Below are 25,248 nucleotides of genomic sequence, written 5' to 3' on the forward strand. Positions count from 1 at the left end.
TCTGAACATCACATGACTTATGAGAAAAGTTTGTTCCCCAGTGTGGAAATGTCTTGTAATTTCTGAGTTGTTTTGGAATAGCACCATCAAAGGTTTCCACCAACATATTGGTCAATAACAGCAAGAAACACACATTCATTATGCAGGATTAAAAAAATTGTTTGACCTCTTAGTCTCTTTTTTTTTTTTTTTTTTTTGGCATTAAAGTACAGAGGTTTTTGTGGTAAAGACACTGATCTATGCCTTTAATGAAAAAAACCAAATGACCACAAAAAGTTCAGGTCTTCAGTCTGACAGAGAGCATACACAACAGCAGGTCAATTACCTCTTTCTGGACTTTCATTTAATTAGATGCAGCTACAGGTACATGTATGCATGTGTGCACACAGCTGCATGTATATACACACACACCAAACTATTGTCATGGAACCACAAAAGTGGCACAGAAACCACCACTTTCCTCAGTCAGCTTGAAAGGCAGTGGCACTTTGTGCCTCCTGCTCAAAAGGAAAATAATTTAAGGAGGATGCTGCTCAACTTTTCACCAATTTTATGTCTTCTGTTTCTACCTTGCATCCCAATTATCTTTTCTAGTTAGGATTATAGCCTGACCAAGACACGACATCTAGCATCATCACTTCCAGTTTTTTTTCTTTTTTTTAACAGTCTCAAGCCAAGAGGAGCTACTATAGGAAAACACAGCAAAAAATCCTTCATCCTGCTATGCAAAAGAAGCCTCAGCTTACACCAGTTCATTATCAGATTCTCTGCACTTGAAGGAAGCAAAATCCATGAACTCCAGTCAGCTCTAGAATGAAATCAGATTGAAGAAATAAACAGTAGCATGGGAATTTGCTGAGAAAATAACAATAAAAATTTCTGCTCCAATGAGAGAGATTAACAAGCTGAAGTATGTAAGAAGTGCCATTCATCCACCTCCTCCTCACCCAAGTGGGTCCTGCTTTTCTACAAAGTGATATGCAGAGACTATTTATGAAGATCAGATGAAGGTCATCTTAAGTGATCTACTGCCCATGAGTCTGGATACAGTTCAGCCCTTTATATCACAAAGGAGGTGTGAAAATTATGTATGAAGCAGCATATTTCCAGAATTATTCTGGATCTATTTCTAGAATTGGCAAAATTCTATTTCAAGTTATCTTGTAAAATTAACATTTAAGCTTAGCAAGTTGGTCAAAGAATAAATAAGATTACAAATTTTTGGTACAAAGGACTTCTTTTAAAAAACAAAGCTGTTAACTTGCAAGTTGTCATTAATTTTAACTTCCTCCTTAAAAGAGCAAGTAAAAAAAACCCAACAAAATGACAGGTTTCAGTAACACAGATGCATAAAAATTTAAAAACAGCACAGTAATATTTTTCATATCATCTCAGAGACAGTGATTATTCCCACCTATAAAACTCTGCCTCTTTCAGGACTCCCCCAACATCAACCCCTCAACCAGTCTCCTCCCTCTACAGTGACAAGTTATCAGAAGTGAACTGCAATGTTTTTTCTTTCAGCTGCGTGCATTAAGTAATGCTGATGAGTTGCAATAACATACAAATTCCAGCCAAATACTGGAACTTGCTATTGAAATGTCAGAAAAAGAATCTCTGGATATTCCTGACAATTTCTTCATATTAAAAGATACACACTTGATATTACACTCATTTCTATATAACCAGCCAAAGTGAAGTGCTTCCCAATGTCCTGTAAACCTGACATTAGAACCTATGTGTGCCTCAAAAAAAATGGAAAGTACCAGTCAACAAGTTCTTAGTGTCCCCTGCTACTGTAGTTTGTGGAGCCTGCTGGAATAGGTTTGTAAACAGAAGTTAGAGATCAGGTAGAAGTTCTTATAGCAAGAGCACAACTCCAAATTTGAACAGTTGCCTCTGCTGAATCAAGTTCAGATTTATCCCAGATAATTTCAAAAGCAACAAATTGGCATCTGAGACTTTCTAGGAGAAGGTTATGATGATAAGAAGTCTTCAAAAAAACAATTAAAAAAAAAAAGTGTCCAAGAAAAACTGCAATACCAGTTGAGCAGGACCGAGTGACCTCTGGGAATCAAAAGCGTGAGTACGCGGTTCTCTGCTGCTGCTGCTGGGATGGAGGCTGTCCTTGCTGCTGCTGGAGACGGACCTGCTGAGAGTATGGATCCTCAAGAGACTTAACAAAAATAGTTGTTTTAGGCCCAGTTTTCCAGACAATACCATTTGAGTCTATCACAGAGGACTCCACTGTGATGTTGTGGGTGCCAAGGATCACAAAGTTTAACAGGAACTGAGTGCTGAAATAGTCGTTGTGCGGTTCCACCTTCTGCTCCATTTCATTGGTCATGTTGTCAATAGGAATCTGAGAACACAGATGGAAAGTTAAAACACCATTTTACATAAACCTGCCAAAAATAACTTTTCAACTCTCCATTTGAAGGAGAGGAAAAAAAAGGAAAAAGCTGTCCTCAATTCTCCTAAACATAAACACATGTGCATGCCTGAGACAGCTTGATAAGGTAACAAGTCATCTTCTACCTGAGGTTCTACTTTTCCACAAAGTAATGTGAGTCAAACATCACACACTTCCTAGTCCTGTTATTTTACAAGCCATTGACTTTCTCCTATTTGCCCTCAAAAAACCCCAAACAACAAAACAAACAAAAACCTGACCCCGAAACACACCAAAACCAGGCCTTTCACTATCACACGTTAGTTGAACCTAAATCTCACGGCATGCAATCTTTGATGAAACTGTTTACTTAAATTTAATATGTGTCTCTGCAGATGCTATTTGATTTGGACAGTGTGTCCTCAAAATTTCCACAAACAAAAGAAAAGAACCTTAAAATGACTATAAAAAAATTCTAGAGATTATGTGGTAGAGAATAATCTATTCCTGGTTTGTTTTTTTTCCCTGTGGAGTTTTGTATGATGTATAACTGGGCTGAGTTCTCATCATCTCAGGCAGATTCCTAATGACTTGTTCTGAACATCACAAAGCCTCTTTGTTTGGAAGAAGAGCTGTTACAAAAAGGTACTGACATATTGCAGACTTAAAAATCCCAGATTCCCTTCACACGTTATGCTTGGCCCTGGCCAGTGCTTGAATGTCAACTGGCAGGAGTGAAAGGATTACAGAACCACCCATTCATTTCACCCTGGAAATTCTGCTGCCCAGAGTCAAACAAAAGAACAGCAAAACACAGCAAAAAAGCTTAAGACTCGTCCTGACTCTACTCTATCGACACCTTATAGTCTTGTCCAGATTTGCTCTGCAGCACTGAAGAGACATTCAGACAGACGGATTGGATTTTACGGAAAAGGCCTGGTTTAGATCCGTGCTGAACCACTCCTTCCACCTTGAGGGCCAATTGCTGGTTGTTCTGTACTGCTATAGGCTCTGCTGGGTTCCTTGGAGACGGGGATAGAGCAAGCTGGAACACAAGTAAACAGATCAAAATGTAATTATGAGCCTTCAGAAAAGCAAACAGAATTCAAGGATGAAACGGGACACCTTCTTACAGAAAAATTTCCGAGGAGAGGTTGGGTAGGAAAATCAGCAAATGGAAACAAAGACATTATCAGAGTATTCATTACTATATTAACTAATATACATCATCAGCAATACCAGATATTATCTTTGTATCAGTTTCATTTACTTTACTTCTTCAAAAGATGTGGAAGAAATATGAAGCTGAACAAAGAAGCAAAATGCAATGAGTAATATTAAAAAAACTTAAGGCTTTCACTTTTCCCAGAAAAAAGAAGCACTTGAGTAAAACAAAAAAAACACCACCATAGCCATATACACTCACTCTTAGTCAGTGAGCTGATATATATGACAATTTTCGTCCAAGATAGTGAACACTGTTTAAAGAAAAAGGGAAAAAAACTAATACAAATCTATAAAAGCTGCCCTCCCAGGACCAGAATTACTTAGCTTTGCAGACTCAGAATCAACAAAAATTCCACGTACATTTTATCTTTAAGGCTTTGCAATCAAAAAACTGAATCACACTTGCCTAAGTGACAGTCTAGTGGTTCTGAACAACCATACATACATGTTATTTAAGTTATTCCTAACAAATTAACCTAAATGCTATTTGAGTTATGTATATTCACTAAAGATGCTGAAGCTTTGTGCCTTCAGTAGGGCTTTTCTCATGAAAGGCTCTGTAAAGAGAAATCTGAGGTCCTACTTGAGCAGTACATACCTTAATACTTGTAGACTGAAGCTTCTGGAAAAAATACCTTTGAAATGAAAGGGGCACCTTCAACAATGCAATGACAGCATTGCATAGACAAGCTGTATGCTGCAAGAAACAAGAGTCAGAACAATTGAGAAAAAATATCATTCATGACACAGCAAAAACCATATACTTAAGGTACTGAAACATCAGGAATTTCCATTTTAAGTCCAAAAATATATTAATACAGTTACAGAATTAAAGCCACTAAGATGACAGTGACTACATTCAGCTGCTCTGTTTATGTTCTGCCCCTTATTGAAGGAGGTATTCTGCTCTGGAAAAAAACAAGGAGGCCAAGCAAAAGAAAAATACAAACTTTCCAGTCCTACTGTTACAGTCAGCAGAGCACTTTCTGCTTGAAACACTCATCCAGAAAAACTCTCAAAAAACAACTCCCCTCCAAGGAAAAAGGCTGGCATCTATCACAACTTAATGCAGTAATTAAGTTTTAAGCCTCTTGTCTACTCTTTCTTTCCCTGCTGCACCATGCCTCTGGCTCAGATGAACACAAGCAGTGCCACTGAAACCACCAAGCTGCCTTGGTGCGGAGCCAGCCACAACTACGTTTACAGGGTTTACCTTTGCTGTGGTTTACATGATTTACTCTTCTATTCTATTTGAAATTGGTAAGGACTGTTTGATTAAGAAACCAGGCAAACAGATGGCAGCCATGACAAACAAACTACCTTGTTCCCATTAACATGCACTTCAGCTTTATGATGTTCCTGAGCAGTAAGAGACAAACCCACCAGCCCTGTAAAGGAGAGCGTTATCAGCTCAGTGTTTGCACCCAGCACACTCCACACCGTGCTCTCTGATGACCTGCACTGATAAGAGAAATGCTACACTCACAGAGCACAGTGCTCACCACCACCAGAGAATTTCTCTGCAGCAAGAACATGAAGGAAGAGAATGTGCTCCAGTGTTTGAATGTGAATGCAGTGAGGGGTCTGACAGAGACCCGATAGTGCTTTTAGTTACCTTATCAGCATCTGCTGTGCTCTTAGGATGGGAATTTTAAAAAGATTATTTTTAATCAGACCAGTGAGGCTACCAGATGTTTTAGCAAAATGATTCTTCAACTATTTTTAAACAAGTGTAGAGACCATTTGTGTCAGTAATGTCAGGTAACTGAGAATGCTTCCCAGCTTCTTGCCAACCACAGATATATGGAGTTCTGGGATGTTGGCCCCTTTCTCTACACAATATACATTTTAAACTGTTACTTGCCAAGTAAGACACAGGAGCATACTTCCTGTTGAGAGATTCCACTTCCTCTAGTACATGATTAAATACAGACATCATTCTTCTTTCATATTCACTTTCAACATGAGCTGTTCCATTTGAGCTATATTCCTGGAAACTATAAAAAAAACAGAAGAAACTTTTCATGATGTCTAACCTACCTTCCTCATCATAACCTGGAAGGCATACTGCCAAAGAGACATGACAAGGCATTACAACATGAAATCCATTAAGAAATGTCTTTCAAACTGTTTACTCTGTTTTTAAAATTATTTTTCCACTATAACACTTGCCCTTTGCATTTAAATCTTTCTTAACTACCACTTATTCACCATTTCTTGTCCCCACCCTCTCAGTTGAGGCAGTGACAGGTCTAACAGACTCAGCATACTTACTTCCCCTGGATTTTATTTAACCCTGCAGTGTGTGTAACAGTCAAGAAAATCTCACAACACAAAGCAAGAATGCCAGTCACAATTAAAACTAAATCTTGAAGTTTATAATCTCCTCCTCTGAATAGAATTCCACCTCGTACACACCCAGCTTCCTACAAATTTGACTAATACAACTTCTAAGCAATGCTTAATTCATAATGAGTATTACAGTATCTTAGGATGTTCACTTTTATTACCAGCTATAAAATCACTGAGAGCTTTTACCCACAGTATTTTCCATTTAATCTCAGCCTGGGAGTTTTAAGCAGTGATTCAATTCATCAGGACTTCAATGTTGTTTTCTAGTGGACTTAAGCTCACTGTTAGAAAAAGAGCCAGAGGTGATGGCTTTACATTAAAAATTTGAACTAATTTAGTGCATATATTCTCACAACTTTGAAGGAAGCTAAGGTGCACTTACAAGTGCAAGCAACAGGTATGGGATCTAACACACAACACAAATTAAAGTAAGCAGCCAAAGGAGAGATTTCAAGTTCAAGTCGGCATTTAAGCTAAGTCCAGTATTCTCAAGAGCAAAATCAGTATGAAATGCAGAACCCAAGAGAGTTCCCAGTTTGCCAGGTATTGCACAGTAGCAACAGATCCTCAAGCCTGCCCAGAATATAATTAGAAAGGTCTACTGAGAAACTTTCTGAACATTCTTTGAATTCCTAGTTTTAAAGCTCCCAGGATTTATTAATAAGCAGAAAAAGAGTATGCAGTTAACTATCAAACCTACCTTGCAGATTCTGGATCCAAAATCAGAGCTTCTATTGCATGTGAAATCAACAGACAGCTCTGCTGTTGTCTGATATTAATACTAAGGAGTTAAAAGACTTTCAAAGTTGGCACCTAAAGCAAGAAATGCAGTGTGTTTAGTGGCACTTTTCCTTGCTTCTGCTAAAGTAATCCTACAGTCATTACTCAATTAGTGACCAAAGAGCAAGAACTGTGAAAATACCAAGTTATATGCTGCTCCAATTTTTGTCTCATAACTTGTTTATCAAGTAATTCCAAACAATAATATGGTAATACTGATTTTCAAATAGGTTTTAAGCAATTGACTGCTAATTTTTACGTTAGCAACTTTCAAAATTACTTCATGGCAGTCTTCATAGAAAAGAAGATTCTTACGCTTCATGCTGTCCACATTAGAATGGAAGTGGACAAACTCTAGGATTTTTAAAGGATACAGTTCTACATTCCTTAGAGTAGCTGAGTCCGCATCAAATGATGACTGATACAGATCTCCATACCGTGTAGCCAAGTTTCGGAATTCCTCCATTGAGTGCTTCATCTGGAGAGACAATGTTACTAGGCAAAAACACAAAGCAAAACAAAACCCCACACATCCAGAAAACCACTGCATTGTAACATACAACACTGAAGGAATAGGTGGCTTATTAGAGAAAAATTTATTAAGTTCTTGCTTCTTCACTCAGATAAAGATTACCAAAGTGACAGACTGTTATCTACGCATTAAACAAGTATTTTTCCTGCATCAAGAAAATCTCCTTGGGTTAAAAACAAAGCAAAAGGAAAAGAAAAACCCACCAACAACCTCCTCCATCCCCTACTGGTAAATCAAACTGCTCTTTCAACGACCACCCACTGGTTCCTTCCTGCAGACTAGATGGATTTGGAAGCAAACCTCCTTGCTGTTATGTACAGTACCAAGGCAGCTGCCAACTCTCAGCAAAAGGAGTTGCAGACTCATCCTCAGAAGATATGTTCTTCCTTAGTGTACTCAAGAGCGTCTGAGGTGTTTCAAATCAAGGTGTCAAAAGCCTTGCTACAAGTTTGAGTATACCAAGTGACTTGTTACATGCATAACCTTGGAAGCTGTGTGCATGACTGGAGGAGAAAACACACGTGCACACACAGCTTCAAAACATGGCTTGCTATAGGCAGGTGTTTCCGGAGCTACAGCTGAAAACCAAAGTCCACAATTCAAAAAAACACACTTCACAACTACTTTTCATTTATTTTGTCAAATATGCTTGCTGAGAAGCAAAATTCATACCAGAGTCACAAACATAACTGCACAAGAGCAAAACAGGAGCACATATACCTGGTTGGAGATGCGTCCACACCTCTGGAGATCATTTCCCGATGTCATAGCAATTGTCGTGGCAATAGCTGGGGGGGGACTTGTTTTTAGGCTGTTGCAGGTACAAATAAGTTGAGAAAAAGCTTGCAGAAGGTCAATCCTGAGTTTCACAAAACCACACTGAAAGCTCAGAGGATTAAGTGGCGTACTAGCAGCCTGAAACACAGTAATAGGAATGTTGGCAATCTAGGTCAAAAGCAAAAATGATAAAATGACACTGCAGTGCCACTGAACATTAGAAAACTGAATCCTTAAGTTCAATTCTAAAAGCTGTTTTTTTAAAACTGCATTTAACAGGTTTGCTCAATTTCAATCATACTAAATATAAATGACATAGAAATTACATAATTACTAAGTCATATTCCAAGCACTTCACCCTTGTAACCAATGTGACTTAAGCTGTCAAAACACTGTTAGGGCACCTATTTCCTCTTTTTCCAAGGCCAAACCATTAGGCTTCAAATGACATTAGGCTAGATAGTCTTTACCATAAGAAAAAGTACACTGAATTGGATGGTAAACAAGAAACACAAGGACTGAAAAAGTGATTCTCTGCATCAGCCAGAAAAGAAAGAATTGGCTGAAGTAACCCACAGCAAGATGAAGGGGTGATTTTTTGGAACTGTGAAATGGATGAGGACACTATGAAGGCACTGAACCTTGCATTTGATCAAGGCAAGAGACACGGTCTAGTGGTAACTAAGAACAGTAAATAACAGAATTCCAGGAAGATAGACAAGCTGCTATTGTTTAGAAAATACAGTTCTATGAAGCTTTGCTCCCTAAGAGCTTATCTGACTTGGAGAAACATCTGTGACAACTTAGGACACCCAGGAGGGGGTAAACTGCAGTACTCAATGCTTGATATTACTAAGCCAAAAATCCACTACTTATTTTTCTTACACTGTTGGATTTTGAAAAGAATGAGCCCTCTCCAAAAACAAAGCACTGAGACTTACTCTTAAGACTTACTTCCCCAGTGCTTCTTGTTACTCACCAGGTCACTTCTCAAAGCAAGAGGTTATAATCTACACCAAAACCTTACTAAAAATCATTTCTCTGCTGGCAGAAAACCAGCTAACTGATTTCTCACAAAGCATCACATCATCTGAGAACTGGCCCACTATTGCCAAAAGTGAGGAAACATCAGCCCACCGCAACCAGTTTAAACTACTGAACTAAATTTCAACTGAAAAAATAAGACTATTTCATATTAAACCATTAAGTCTCTCTTATCTAGCACTTTGCTTTTCCTTCTCCAAGGGCACACACAAAAAATCCCTTTTGAACTGGAATTGTTCCGTTTATTTTGCAAGGATGGTTTCAGCAAACCCTCTGTGGAAGAGGGCTACACTGCACTGTAATTGCTCTACAGAGACTACATGCTTTTAAAGAGTAAAGTACTCATATCAGAAAATCCAGACATTTTTAATAGCACAAATTGGACTTGAGTCTTGTAAATGGAAATACAAGCTTGTCTCATTAATACTGCAATTTACCTTATCTGCTATGGGCAATAAATGAGTAACAATTCTTTTTGAAAGTGACAGAAATATTTTTTTGGCTCAGCCAAGTTCTTCAAACACTACCGTTTGCTATCGACATATTTGGAATTGGTGCTACTTAACCAATAGCTGTATAAGTGCTTTGTTCAAGTTTTAGATTACCAGCAGTGAAAAATTAACCCAATGCTTCCAATGGCACATGATCTGTGCCATAAAGAGCAGGACCCATTCAAAAACTTTGCTAACTCTACGACCAAGCACATAGCAAGGCAGATGTGGTCAGTATGCTCCCTGACAAGTCCCTGTTCTCCCACAGGGAGAACCTCTTACCCATAAAGCAGAGGGACTTCCTTCCCTCAAGTGCACTAACTCCCATGAAAGAACACTCTGCAGTGCAAGACACTTTTATGTACATCAAGGAGGAATTGAGAAATTTTCCGACAAGGCGCTGTCTGAGTATTTCATCGTTGCTAAACTGGGCTGGCTGAACATCTGCAAGAGATTTACTGACACTGTTTTCCAGCTACAAAATGGAGGAGCTACACAAGGTTCATCACATGCACCACTGGTCTTTGGTACCAGCAGTGCTGAGTCATGCCCTGCACTGAAACAGCAGCAACAGGAAAGCTCAAGTCACAGGGAAGAGAGCAAAAGCCTCCAGCAGCAAGGCTGTCACATGCATTTTGTGACACTTTGCTCCCCTTGGAGAGGCTGAGTTCCATAGACAAGCAGCGAGTGGCTCCTTTTACAGCTGATACACTCAAGCATGGCTGGGAAGTTCTCCAGAGTGATGCAACAAGTCAGTAACAACCAGCAGTAAAACCCAACTTCCTCCCCTCTAACCTACAGAACGTGTACTTAGTCCCCCCGGACCACAGCCATCCATAAGGAGGGCACTGCGCCCAGAAAAGCACTACGTGCAACAGGAACTGAAGTCAGCGGAAGACAAGAAGACAGGAATCCTTCAACAGAAAAAAAGCCCCAAACTCCACAGAATTGGTAATTAAATTACTGGATCACAGTATGACCTGTTTAAGCAAGTTTTTTTTCCTGCCTGTATTAAATATTAACATCTAATTAGATGAGGTCCTCCTCTCAATGTCTTCTCGATGTTAGAGAAATCTTGAAATGTTGAATTAAAAGCCTTATTCAATCAGTTGAAGAAAACCACTTCAGGAATGATGGGTCTTTCAGAGGACAAAAGTAGAAGTTTATGTCATTTCAGCTTCATATTCAGGGACATTTAATTAATAAATAGTAATATTTGGACTTTATTAAACACTAATGTCTAAATTGCATGACCCAAACTGTCCAGTAACTGAAACAACAAAGCAGCTTCACTGAAAAGGCACACGGAAAACTGCATGTAAAGATTTCCTCATGGAAACTAAAATATGAAAGAAAGTATTGTGTGAAGCTGGATCATCTTTGCTTAAGAAGCAACTTTACAGTAGGAACTAAAGGTCCCTAATCATAAATGCTTTTTTTTGATCTAAAGACATCACATAGCTTCTTGGTATTTTTACTACTTCAGAGAAGCAGAAAGTATTTGCATAAATGCAGGTACCAGTTGGATTTGAAGAAACTGAATTGTCTTCCCTCTTCTTACTAACTTGCTGTTAGGATTCCATGAGATCACATTGTCAAATAGAAGGCAACATGAACTCAGCAGGAGGGAGAAAGACAACTGAATCCTTCTCTGTATTTCAAGAAGACAGCAGCCAATTTAGGCCAATTCCCAGGTTTGACTATTACAATAACTTTTGTTCACCCAAAGCAAAATTATAAGTACTGCAACTTTAATTAACCAAGATCTGTCACATTTCATATGATCTGATCAAGGGAGGAAATGAGGGATGGAGGGAGAAGAAAAAGCAAAGAGAAATTTAGCTAATGACACTTGGCTGAGTTAGAGGATCTTTTCTCTCAAGATGCAGTGTGTTACAACTGAGATGCCTGCAGAGGAGAACCCAGCAGAGTCTGGCAGATGCCAGACATATTTAAGAACTTTTCAGGGAGTTAAGAACAGACCCCAAAGAGTCATGCTGCAGCACCCAGAAGCATCACCACTACTAGAGATGTGTGCTGACCGTCAGTGAGGCTATTCCTTTGTGGTAGGATTTTAAGGCTTCGGCAATGCAGGAGAGCGCGGAGCTGTAGTTGTCCTCCTGCAGGCCTGTCAGGCACTGCTCTGCATGGGAGAACTCCTTCAGGCTGTTCAGCCAGAAGTAGAAGTGCTCTGAAGCCACTTGAGTCAGCAGGCTTTGGTACAGTTCTCTGGCCATGTCGTGGTTGCCCTGTAATGAGAAGAATGTTTCTGAAAGGAAATGTGAAAGAAGGCTGGGGATTTCTACAAAACTTACACAAATAAGAAAACAGGAACATCTCCAGAACTATTCCCAGCTTAAAACCAGGAATAGTGAAACTTTTTCCAATTCTTTGATTGTGGCAATCCTGATAATATAGAAAAGCACAAGGGCTTACTTTATATAAATATCAGCCTGTAAAAAAGTATATATTTATTTACACAAGATAATTCAATATGATGAGAAAAAAAAATCATGGAAATTTACCTCATCATCTCATACTAGGATTTCTGTGTATTCTAACCCCAACTGTGAATTTACTGAAGGGAAAAGGGGAACAGTATATTTTTCTTCCTTTCTTTACATTGAAGAAAGAGAACCATACATCACATTCTGAAGAGCAGTCAGACAATACAGGTTAGGTATGTCCTCAAGAAAATGCCGGGACATCACTTACTTCCTTCTCAAATACTTCAAAAGGACAAGTGAAAAAAGCATTTTGATGGGATGAGTGTCCCAAATTATATGTATCTGAACCTGCATTCCAGTGAATTAGGAGGGAAAGTGATTTTTATTCTTTTTTCCTCCATTCCTTATCCAATTCAAAGAAATCCCTGGCATTCCTTCAAACCCAGCAAAGCATTTTTCTCCAGATATTTTCACTTACCATCCTGGAAGCCTGCCTGGCTATCCTGTAGGCTGTCCATCCATTGGAGGCATTCTCAAGCTGCTGTTTGATAACAGTTTTGATTTCTGTGGACAAAGCTTTCTGACTGGAAACAAATATCACTGTGGCAAGAGAAACCTAGTAGAGAGTGGAGGAGTGAGAAAGAAAGTTATATTTCAGTAACAAAAGTAGAAAAAAAAGCGCCATTTCTGTTTTAATTTGGGCTGAAAACTACATAGAAGATTACACATATATATTTTAACTGCAAAACTTCTCAGTCATATGTTTTAAATAGTTAAGCAATCCAACTATATCTTGTAGATAAAAGTAACTTTCATTTAAATAATCTCTACTCTGCCTTGTAGCTGAAATATTTCAAATGTTCCAAATAAATTAACAGAAAGCTTGTAATTTCTTTTTTAAAATTCAAATTATTTTCCAAGTAGATGTGATGAAAGCATTTTTCTCTCTTACAGTATATTAAGTCATTTGCCTCAGAGTACCCTATATAAATGGAGCTAGCTGCCATTTGGCCTTTAACCACTACTTTAGAGATACCCCAATAATTTCAAAACCAGGTTTGCCTAAGCAGTGCCATCTGCTGGAAAATCTAATGGAATACACTGCACAGTACAGCTCTGTCTTGGAGGTTTTTCTACACTAAGCACTGACACATGGAGTCAAAAGTTAAAACAAAATTGAAAATAATGGCTACAGACTGGCACATCAACCTGGACACATAACAAATGTGTCTTAGCTGCCTTTTAAATACAGTCCATTCACAATTGTTTACACAGACTTTATCCATCAATGGAGGTCTTACCAAGAGTTCCTGCTTTTTATCTGTGGCAGATTGTCCAATTAATTTATAGAGGTCCATTAGGTCTCCCAGCATCCCATCTGCCAAGACAGGCAGCTGCATGGCAATGGCTGCTAGGCAGTGGCACATGAGGATCCTGGCATTGTCCTGGGCACTGTGCAGCTGTGTCAGCAGGGATTCCACCACGGACTGGCTCAGGTGAGGGCGGCACTTCACCAGCTCCACCATGCAAGTTAGCGTGATCTGCAGCTCACACAATCCACAGGTACAATCAACACAATGTCTTCAAAACCAGAAAATCCAAGCACACTTACTTAGCTGCAAGCAGGGCTGCAGAAATACAGACCTGGTAATTTCAGAACTATGTACTCTACGAAAGATGAGACTTTTCTAAGAGCCCAAGCCTTTGTCCCCAAGCTACCAGCACAAAAACATGTCACAAATTCAAGAAACATTAGTAGTCTCTCACACCACCAGCCTTTAAGGTAAATAACTAGAAAAATTACTGATGGTTGCTGAAGTGGGAAAATAAGAATAATCATTTACAAAAATGTTGTGATAATGTACATTGCATCTCCATCTCCAAAAAGCAAGTTCTCTCCAAGATTCTCTTTGCCCTCCAGATACACCGACATCCAATGGCGGTTCATTTTTTATTACAGGTCCTCTGAGAGGAATGCTCCCTGCCACCTGTAAAAATCCTCTTATCATAGAGCTGAAGGGAGTTGTACTATAGCCATGCTCAATTTCTCAACTGCTCTGAACTCTGATTATGGACAAACCAGAAAAATCTTCTTTCCCCTCCAGTCTGTTATGCTTCCACCAGAAAGGATCTGGTGCACACCAGCCTCTGTTATACAAGCTGTTATTTTAACTTACAGCTGTGAAGGGGAATACAACAGTAATGTCACCTTTAAGGTTGCCTGAGCTCCTGGGCTGTCATCTTGGCTACAGAGAACAAGAAGAGCTTCTAAGCCAAAAACTGCATCTTGCTCCAAAGGCAGAAGATCTACAAAAAAGAAAAAGAGTGAGTTTGTTCTCTGACCATAGTTGGTGTAATGCTCGCACTGCTGCTGCACTCATGACAATTAAGAATCTTCCTAACTCTTCTGCTTTGCCTTACTTTGACGAGAAACAATTCTGCCATTCTATGTCTTGGGTAACTATTCAGCAGCCACACTGACACTTACAAAGCATGCATAAATCTTGGGACCAAGACTTCTAAACACCCTGTTATTATTTTGCAAGACACTTTGTGCCAAGGGCTTTCAAAGTTTGACGAGCAATTTACTAGCCTTACAGCAAAGGTAAAGCAAGCATTCATTTAGCACAAGTTCTACTGTGCACAGTAATTTTCTCCAAATGAGACAAAGATGGAACCTTCCCAACCATTCATAAAACCACACGGAGTATTCCCTGCTAGATTATAGTCCCCATTCTCCCTCACCAGCATGAGGGATCAGACAGATTTACAGGCAAGTTCACAGACAGGACAAGTTAATACGTGTTAAGTGCATAAGCCTGACTGTAAACAGAGCCACTTCACTGCCCTTGCCTTCCCTTACCTTTTTCCTGGCAAGAGGCTGATATATTGGTCAGAATTCTCACTCCATGAGCTGCAATGCCACGGTTATTATGATAACAGCACTCCTGTGCTAGTTTTACCAAATCAAATGACCTTGCAGTTGTAGCTGTTGCTCCTAAATAAAAGCAAGGCAAATGAAACATAAAACTGCACAGTCCATAAATACACCACAGATCTTTCAGTACATTTCTGCAAAACAATGATATTTGTTTAGGGTTTCTTCTTATGTTTAAACAATAGGATAGAAATATTTTTCTCTCTTCAGATAAAACCAGAGACTCTCTCATTCTTGAACACTACACAAGTTAGACACATGAGAAAGAACATTTGGACCTAATGGTTGATGTTTCAGGACTCGGAGAAATATTGCCTTAAGAAATATTATGTCTGATTAAAAAAAGCTGGTGAGTCTATTAATTATTAAGCCATGCTAGAATGATTGAAGAGGATGTACTATTTTTTTTTCCATTTCTGCAGCCCATGTATTTGAGCTCATAACACTCATTAAGACAGTCTGGCTTTCAAGAAGAAAAAAAAAAAAAGGAGCACGATCACAATTTTGAGAGCAAGATACCTTTAATCGCTTTTAAATGTCTACTCTTTTTCAACAGTTTCTCCAGAACATTGTCACAGAGCAGAAAGGTTCACCTGGTACTGCTGTAGGTCAAGCCCACAGGGGTGGAAGAGTAACATGCCAGCCCACTCTTACACCATGAAGCCTCCCTACTACTCAAGAATTATGCAAATCCATGGTTTCAAAGCACCTTAAGCAGAATGCAGGTCAGCCATTTGAGAGACAATACATCTCTTCACAAAATGAAGAAAACTTGAAGACCCAAAGGCAAAAAACCCTTTTTCATATACCACAGTACTCACAAAACAAAACAAAACCATCATTACTCATGACTATACAGTGTCCCATTTTAAGTTTTAAACATGATGAACACAGTCTGACTCTCAGTGTTCTGAAGTTCAAAAAATAGTTTTAGAAAATGCTACAAAGTGTTTTGATGAAACTGATCATCAGCAGAAAACCAAGCTACTAAAATGCCAAAGGTAATGATCTAATCCAGTTTTCTTACCTGGAGCACTGCTGAAGTACTGTTTAATGGCAATGGTCCCTGATAAAGTGGAAAGAACAGATAACATGCCCATTTTCAAGCTGTCATAAGGAGTGTTAAGAGCAGATTCACAGAGTGCCTAAAAATCAGCAAGAAAAAATACAGAGTTAAGAAGTCCCATGAGCTGTTTGTATGAAAAACTCAGTTGCACTTCTCTGGGAAGTTTTAAGAATCGAGATTTTCTACAGAAATTACTGTACTAAAATCAAAAATCAAGTCCTCAAGCATCTGGTTTAGAGGACTGAGGATGTGGCTTGCAGAAAAGTGACAGTGGGTCCTATATGCCAGGAAACATCAATTAGAAGTCATTCATTAATTAAAAATCACTGACAAAAATATTATCTGGTCTCACTGATCCAATGCTATAAAAGATTTTAAGACAGTTTCAGGCCTACTGATGATTTTGCACTGTAACAATCTGCAAGGTTTTATATAAATATACACCTCTGAAGAGCAAGGTTTCAAGTTCCTTTGCAGTATTTGTGTCCAATGGGAGTTTAAGGTTCTTGATAAATAAATTAAGGTGTATTTTATGTTTTAACTCATTTGTTGTCCAACTCCTGTCTTACTTTTGTGCCTTTTGCCAGGTCTAATCACAGGCATTATCACATTTAGGTTTTAATAACTCTTAAAATGCACACTGTTCTCAATTCCTTATGCCAACACTGCCCACAATTTAGTCATTCACTGATTTTGGATGCTTTTTTAGTCAACAGGAGTGACAGTAATATGAGACATAAATAGAAAACATAAGTATATTCTGCTTTAGAGTGTGTCAAAACTGAATGACAGAGAGCCAGTAATGGATAAAGGAAAGCAACACAATTAGTTCCACAGAACATAAAAAAACCCCACAGTATCAGGTATATGTATTGTGTAAGGGTTAAATTCTAAATATATCTGTTATTTATAGCAATTAGTATTTTGCTAATCCACTGAATAGAATGGCATCCAAAGACAGAGGAAGATCTAATGACTGGGGTAGAAAATGAGTCTCAATGTGTCCCAAGACACCAATGTTTTACTCCAGTGCTATCAGATCAGCTCCCAGAGCAAATCTGAAGCAGCAACTGTGAAGACTGCCAGGAGCAGAGAAGAATTAGCAGGATGGACTGCTCTAGGCAGCAACAGCTTCTGAAGCTGATGTCTAGAAATCAGTGAAGCCTCCACAGTACAAAGACCAAATCTCCCAACTGACCTACACAGGACACTTAAAATGCTGAAGTAACTAAACAATGTTTGTTGGTAGAAAGGCATAAGAGGCAGGCCTTGCCATGGGAAAAGGAGGGTCTGTTCCAGTCCCTCTTGTATAAATATAAGTAACTGTGGAGAACAACTTCCCAACTCAATATGTCAACTTTTTATTTCAGAAGTCAGAAAAACTCTTATTACTTCTGCATACCATTCTGCAAGCAGTAGTAAGTTTCAGACAATCAGTTTTATTTTAACCTAGTCACTGGTTTAGCTCTGACATCAGAGGGACTTCTTCCCTATGCATTTCAACCATCAGGACACCCACTTCAAAACACTACATGACAATGAAAGCCATATTATCAATGTCTCCCACTTGAACTGATATGACTCCTAATGAAATATAATGGGATAGAGTAGCATTTTCTCCACAAAAAATCCATAAATCTGTAATTCCTTAAAATTCCTATCAGGAAATAAATTTCTGGAGTTAAGCCATTATGAAGAAAAAACCAGTTCACTAAAGCAAAAAGCTCTGCACGCTCCAACTCATCATTGAGAACCCAAGAACTGGAGACAAAGCAGAACATGCTTTATTTCTCCACGATTGTTAACAAAAACCTGCACAGATTTTCCTTCCAGCTGCCTCCTGCTCCTACAGCACAGAACCAAAGTAGCTTCCAAGAGTAACAAAAGCAAAGAAAAAATGACCCAGGAAAAAGTAAAGCTGTAACCCTGTCCCATTAAGTTCTTGAAATATTTACTTTCCCATTAATCTAAACTGAAGTTATTTTCCATTGTCATTTCTACCAGAAAAAGGGAAAAGAGAAAAAATTCATATGCAACTGTGATTGAAAGAAGGCAGCAGTAGTATCTACAGTAGAACACTAGTTTCCCCAAATAGCACAGGTGCACTATAAACACCTTCTCACGAATACAACAGGAGTCACAAGACTACTATTGAAAAAAAACCCCATTAATTCTAGGAAATGAAATCAAAATTCCATTTGTCCTTTCAAGAAACACCTTGCTGGACGACACGTTCTGACAAATCCCGGAGGCTCTGCTTTGCACCAGAGCGTTGGCGTGTACTCCGTGTGGTAAGATCAGTGTAAACATTCAGCTCTCATGTCTGTTACCTGAAATGGGTTTGTCAGATGGAAAAGCTACTTCCTCACTGTACAAAGGCCTCCTACATGGCACATGCCTTCCCTCAGTAATAATGCTTCAACTTTAATCACTGAGGGTCAACTTACCAACTGAAGACATTCTATGAACTGCTCATTAATACTTGGCTAGTCTGCTTGGCAGAGTAACCTAACTTAAGGGTATGGAGATGAATGTTACTCCTTTCTTTACCTCCCAGATTGTTCCTCTGGAAAGAATTCTACAACTCCTTGGGAAGTTTCATAATAGACTTTAGCTTGAAAAACATACAGACCTGAATATTTTCTCTGCTCCATGTATGTGGTGTCTTGTTGGCCAACAGCTTCAAATCCTGGATTGCAAGCCTCTTCACAGCCTTCCTGGGGTCATTTTTCAAGTACTGCAACAAAAGTTGAATCTGCAAGAAAAAAAATTCATTGTTTAAGAGTGAAGCTACTCGGAGGAAGTATTTTCAAAAGCATTCAGGAAGGTAGAGCACACTGAGCCAAAACTAACTTGAAAAAGTATGAACATGTCAGCCATGGTTTTAGTCTCCATCCTCACCCTGGCTACATCAGTTTTATGCAGTATTAGCTGTCGTGCTGCAGAAATACAGCCTAAATCTCCATGTTTACTGCCATTAAAAAAAATAAAAGCAGCACATTAAGTGTTCTACTGTTGTTTCAGTAGACTCAGATTCAGTACCATCAGAACCATCATCTGAAATACAGAAGTGAGCCACAGCACTTTCAGAGTTTCAGACAGATCAATGCTATTATCTAACAGTCACAGACACCAGCCTTGCATGGCTGTACAGGGCTGAAAGAAAGCAAATAGATTTTCATGACTCCTTTACAAGGATTTGCTGGATGAGTCTCAAGACCTGCTCTATAAACCACATCCATAAAGCTCATTATCAGAGTATAAAAAGCATTGTAGTCTCCCATCACTGCTTTCCCATTACTTGGTTTACAGTTCTTGAATTTAAGGAACCAACTGAAATTCCTCAAAGTTCTCCAAGAAATGCATTTTAATGCATTCTATGCTATTGAAAGCTTCATGTGCTCGCATGAAAGAAAGGCAGAGGGCACACCCACAACCCAAGACAATATACAGAAATGCAAAGTGAAGCCTGGCTTCCACAGGCAAGTTGAAGATTTTTCAGAAAAAGTCAGGATGTTTATTTTCCTGCATGCTGATCTATCCTTGCTGATTCGAACCCCATTGTTGATTTGAATCCCTGATTTAGAAAAAGATGTTATGAACTGTAAAAAAGGCATAGTGTGTTTGATAGAGTCACCTGGAAATGGAACAAGAAAAGACAAGAAGTATGAAAAAGCAGCAATTTTCAGGGTGTTCTTCCTCAACAGCATACAGGAGCAACCAACCCAGCACAGCCATCACCGTTTATTTTGATCAGCAGGCAGAATCTGAGGGTTTTTTAAATGTACTTTGTACTTCACAAGGAAGGCATGTCTTAGGAAGAATTACCTGCTTGGGAATGTCAACCAAAGAAGAAGCAGCAAGCAGAGTAAAGGTGTGCAGGGTGACAATGACCATCTTGGTGGAGGGGTAGGATGTCACCAGCTGCTGCAGTAGCTGCCGGGAGCTGGAGGCCAAGCTGGCATCGTGGTGCATGTGCTGCAGAATAGGGATCAACTTCAGCTTCAAGTCCACAGGTGTGGCCAAACCTGCAATAAGGAAAGAAACACAGCCAGAGTTAGTCCTTGGGCTGACTTTTTTGGCAGTTCTGAGGCACAGAGTATGTCAGGATTGCTAGCATTGCTGAAAGGAGATTTCTGAACACCTGCAGTGGCTTCAAATAACTCATGTTCTAGCTAGGTGTGAAATGACAGCACTACCAAGCACTTTCATGGTTGTTTGAGAAAGCTACTCCTTGTTTCACTGCAGGTAACACACAAAGTAACTCATCTGAAGCAACCTATGAGAGTCCATGCACGTTTATTCACCACACTGTAGATAGGCTTTTATTTCTACCAAGCAGGTGCTTCAAAAACTTAAATTTTAGGAGGATTTAAGATAACCAGACAGATTATTGATCAGATAATTTAAAAACTGGAATCATCTAAGAGCACCAGCATTCTGATAGCTAATATGTAAATATGAATAATAAAGAATTTTCAGACAAACTAAAGCTTTTCCTCCTTAGCATTCAACATACATGATGATCAACGTACCTTGGATCATCTCACTGATTTTATTACAAATTCCGACAGCAAAATCCCTGTGAAGAAAAGAAAGTACCAGGTGAAATAAAAATTAAAAATTAAGTAATTAAAAATTAAATAAAAAATTAGACTGAACTACTAAACACTGTGTTTTAGCAATTCAAAGTTACACAAAAGAGTGCCTGCCAAAACCTAAGTCTTTTCAGAGCCCCTGCACACAGGCATGACCAAAGGAGAAAATGAAAACTGACTTTCAAAAACTGACAAGCAGCACTACATTTTAGTAATGTAATTTCTGTAAAGTAATTCATGATTAAAGCTGCTATTCCAGATCTCAGGCTCATATTTGAGCCTTCCATTCTAAAGGAAAAAAAAAATCTGCTGAACTTGTATTCAGATTTCCTTACATTGTTATTGCACATAATTGCTTTGCTTTAAAGGAGAGCACAACAGAAAACAGTAAGGTTTGTGAATGTCAGTGTTAATGGAGTTTCCATTCTCTGTAATATGAAAAAGTGAAAAAAACCAGTTCTTACTTAGATTGTGCAGAAAAGTTGGCAGCAGCAAATATAGCAGCTTCAACTTCCACATTATCATGGGAATCCAAACTCTGGCGAATACTGTGATGTGCATTCTTCCTTTCTGGAATGATAGATGCCATGCTGCCCAACATCCTACAGAAATAAACCACAGCAAAATCAAGGAGAACAATGATCATGAAGGAATGATGAAACCAAATAAAAATGTAAAAAGGCTATGCTTATATAAATATGCGCTCTTTCATGACTATTACAGAAATAAACAAATGCTAAAAGCACATAACTAAATGTAACAGATTTTGACCTGTGGGTTGTGTCAGTGGTTTGATAAAAATTTAATTACATTTCGATACCTTTTAGCTTGAAATTGGCACAGTGAGAAAACTTACTAAAAACTCTTTCAAAATTATGAGTTCACTATGGCATTATTTATTTCCAACATCTTTCACTGATGTAAGATAAGGTTATTAGGGAAAAAAAGTACAATCTGTGTAATTGCTAAAAAGGTACCAAATCAGCTTATACTTTGCCAAAAATATTTCAAAGATACCATTCAGACATCTTTAGCATAATCCAATTAAAAGAAGAATAAATGTAGGATTGATTTATACTGATGGTAATTTTAGCAAGAGTTCTGTGGAAATATTTACACAGTTATCTAGCAATAAAATTCCACAAAGTTTTGTTTAAGCAGTTCTTTCTTTCAACATGTTCTTCCTTACTGACACTATTCAAGGAGGACCAAAAAAAAAAAAATCAACAGAAGATTTTAAACTGAAACTGCTGAACCAACAGGTATTTTAACATTTTATTTGATGTATTCTGTGAATTTATTAGTAATTTAAGTTTTTTTGCAAACTGAGAGGACTCCTGGGACTTGTAGCAGTTTGTGAAGATAACCCTCAATGCCAGTCAACAGCTGCAATCTTAAATTAGAATACTGAACTACAAAAAACGATGCAGACACATTGTATTTACAGATTTCTGAGACACCAGGGCATGAAAGCATAATCTCAAATGAAGTATTGAAAGACAAAAGAAATGGACCTCATCAATCAAAAGTCCTGTTAATGCCTCCCATTTCCCAGTAGCAAAATCAGTAACAGTTCTAGATGAAGGTACAAAAATAATATAAAGAGAAAAAGACAAGTGCTCTCTTCACATTTGAATTCACCCACACAGAGGCTGGAAGATGTAGTTAAGAGGATCGTGTTGGACAGCATTAGAGACACAGACACCAAACCAACAGGAGAGTGACATGAAAGATTAATTTTTTTTGTTTTCCCATTTGATTCCCAGAAGTTAAAAGCAGTAAGTAATATAACAGCATTTCCTTAGAAGTTACTGATCAGAGATCAACTAGCAGTTCTGGCTGGGACAAGGATGAATGAAAAATAGGTGCAAACATAAAACAAGGGTCCTCTAAGTTTTTGTTACAAGTTAACAAAAACTATTTGGAAAGGAAGCACTTTCACTTGGTCTAAATGTATCCTAGACAAGATGTGATATATTGCATATAGCTACTGTCTGGCTTATGCATACAACAGATTCAGTTTTCTTCTCTGGTGTACACAAAATTTCAACACTGCAAATTCTGCTTTGCCTGGGACCAGCCACAAAATTCTCACCATTGTAAGTAGTTAATAACCTTGTTCTTGTCCACAAAATTCTCACCATCACAAGTGGTTAATAACCTAGTTCTTGTATTACAAATCCTTATCATTCACACCTTTTAAAGACAGAATTCTTTGCTTTTAACTTTATGAGCAATGTATAAAAAGCCTCCTTTATTCCACTCACAGAATCACAGAATGGCCTGTGTTGGAAGGGACCTTAAAGACCATCCAGTTCCAACCCCCTTGCCATGGGCAGGGACACCTTCCACTAGACCAGGTTGCTCAAAGTCCCATCCAACCTGGTTTTGAACACTTTCATGGATGATGCATCCGTAACTTCTCTAGGCAACCTGTTCCAGTGCTTCACCACGCTCATAAGAAAGAATTTTTTCCCAATATTTTATCCTAACCTGCTCTTTCAGTTTGAAGCCATTTCCCCTTATCCTGTCATTATAAACTCTTGTAAAAAGTCCCTCTCCATTGTTCTTGTAGGGTCCCTTCAGGTACTGGAAGGCCACACTGAGGTCACCCCCTATCCTTCTCTCGTCCAGGCTGAACAATCCCAATTCTCTCATCATTTTCTCACAGGTGCTCCATCCCTTTGACCATCTCGGTTGCCTCCTCTGGACTCCATCCAACAGGTCCATGTCCTTGCTGTGCTGAGAACCCCAGAGCTGGACAGCACTGCAGGAGGGGTCTCACCAGTGGGGAGCAGAGAGGCAGAATCTCCTTCTTTGGCCTCCTGCCCAGGCTCCTTTTGATGTAGCCCAGGACACGTTTGGCTTTCTGAGCTGCCAGTGCACATTGCTGGGTCATGTCCAGCTTTTCATCCACCAGCACCCCCAAGTCCTTGGCAGGGCTCCTCTGGTCTGTTCATTGCCCAGCCTGAACTGATACCAGGCGTTGCCCAGATGCAACACCTTGTACTTGGTCTTGCTATTCCAGACAAGTACATTGATAGTTACCTACAGATTTGAAGTAAATCCCAATCATTCATCAGATTTGAAGTACATCAGAACCATTGATGCCATACATACCGGAGGGTAATAGCCCGAGCAACAGGATCATTGCTATGGATTACTGAGAAAACTCTCTTGACAAATTCATCCACATTTAGGATCTTCTCTAAGTGCTTCTCACTCTGCTGAGTAACTTTCAGCACACACAGCCTCAGGAAGTTGTTCCTGTTGGAAAATATACACGTTTCTTTGTCAGGCTATTTTGTAACAAACATTCAAGCACTTTAAATACTAAGTTATTTAACTACAAATTTAGGGAGCAAATTAAAACCAGGAAACGTCTATGCTTTAGAAACATTTGAGTAGACTGACACAGTAGAAAAGAGGCTATTAATATACTGTTGTTTTATTTTCTAGTTCAGCTAGTGTCAAACTAAAGCCCAATTCCCGGGAAATGAACCTGTTGACACCAGTGAGGAGAGGTGTAGGCAAATGCCTGTTTTGTGCACACACAGGGATCCAAATCTGCTGGAAAAACACATCCAAGACTAAGACAGAGAAGTCTAATTACCACTTTAAAGTACTGAGAAAATTTATATTCCTTTCTGAAGACAAGAGCGAAGATTCCATGACATCAACATACACTTTTGTAAGCTTTTACAAAGCAGCTTTGATTCCATTACATACATCACTTGGACAGCAGGCACTTGGAAAAGCTGTACTTTGAGCTTTGTTCCAAAAGCTTCGAGCTTTTTTATCTGCACATGTGATCATTCATCCATTTATGAGCTACGATTTGGATGTGCTTATGGAGCAAAACTTTCACCACTGAAATTAAACCAGTCAGGGAGAGAGTCCTCAAATCAGGACAGATGAAAAGGAACTCTGTCCTTATCACTCATAGCCACTTAAGCCCACTAAAGAAGTGGAAAAGAGGTTTCAGTCAAGCACAGCGGTGCTGTCAGGCAGGCGGGACTGCAGCGCAGGGACACTGCGAGGCACAGTGCGTTCTCACGGACCAGGCTTGAATGGCTAGGGCCAGACCGACAGTACTCACCCCACTCGGAAAACATCGGCTAGCTTTAGGAATGCCGAGTTGATGAGAATGGGGAACGGGTATTTCTGGAAGAGCCTCGGAAAACGAACGACGGCTTCGCACTGCTCCCCGAGCTTGCCAGACCTGAGGCCTAAAGGAGACAGCAGGAATTACCGCAGGTACCTCCAGCCCCGGGTGCTCCCTCCGCCCCCCGCCTGGACAAAGCCGTAACAAGCAAAGCCCCCACCCCGGCCCCGCTGTCCGGACCGGTGACAGCGCCGATCCCGCGCGGGCTCACCTTTGTCCAGCTCCATGAGGGCGGAGTTGGCGTCCAGCTCCTGCTCGCCATAGCCCGCGTCGGCCAGGAAGGACTTGGCGCTGGCCGCCATTGCTGCCGCTCACGCCGGCTCTGCGCATGCGCAGCCGCGCCCCTGACCCCGCCCTCCTGGCGCGGCCGCGGGAACCGGCGGCGGGCGCGGCCTGGAGGCCCCGCCCTCCGGCACCGCCCAATGAGAGGAGGCGGGAG

The 25,248-nt window shown here is 39.6% G+C and overlaps 1 protein-coding gene across 1 annotated transcript; it reads right to left on the reverse strand.

The window, feature by feature from the left end:
* Positions 1–1,089: 1,089 nt before the first annotated feature.
* On the reverse strand, positions 1,090–25,233 carry INTS7 (integrator complex subunit 7). Its single transcript, XM_023922814.2, has 20 exons — positions 25,021–25,233; positions 24,744–24,873; positions 23,765–23,911; positions 21,109–21,246; positions 20,582–20,628; positions 19,875–20,074; positions 18,679–18,801; positions 16,008–16,125; positions 14,906–15,040; positions 14,252–14,349; positions 13,344–13,583; positions 12,521–12,658; positions 11,638–11,844; positions 8,004–8,198; positions 7,126–7,229; positions 6,672–6,740; positions 5,484–5,616; positions 4,218–4,316; positions 3,252–3,437; positions 1,090–2,362 (listed from the first exon to the last, which is right to left on the reverse strand). Exons 1-20 carry the CDS (start codon positions 25,109–25,111, stop codon positions 2,075–2,077), a joined length of 2,886 nt encoding a protein of 961 aa, XP_023778582.2. The 5' UTR covers positions 25,112–25,233; the 3' UTR covers positions 1,090–2,074.
* Between the last annotated feature and the right edge of the window lie 15 nt (positions 25,234–25,248).

This window comes from Cyanistes caeruleus, chromosome 2 (assembly GCF_971803275.1).
Source record: "Cyanistes caeruleus chromosome 2, bCyaCae1.hap1.1, whole genome shotgun sequence".
Taxonomy (NCBI): domain Eukaryota; kingdom Metazoa; phylum Chordata; class Aves; order Passeriformes; family Paridae; genus Cyanistes; species Cyanistes caeruleus.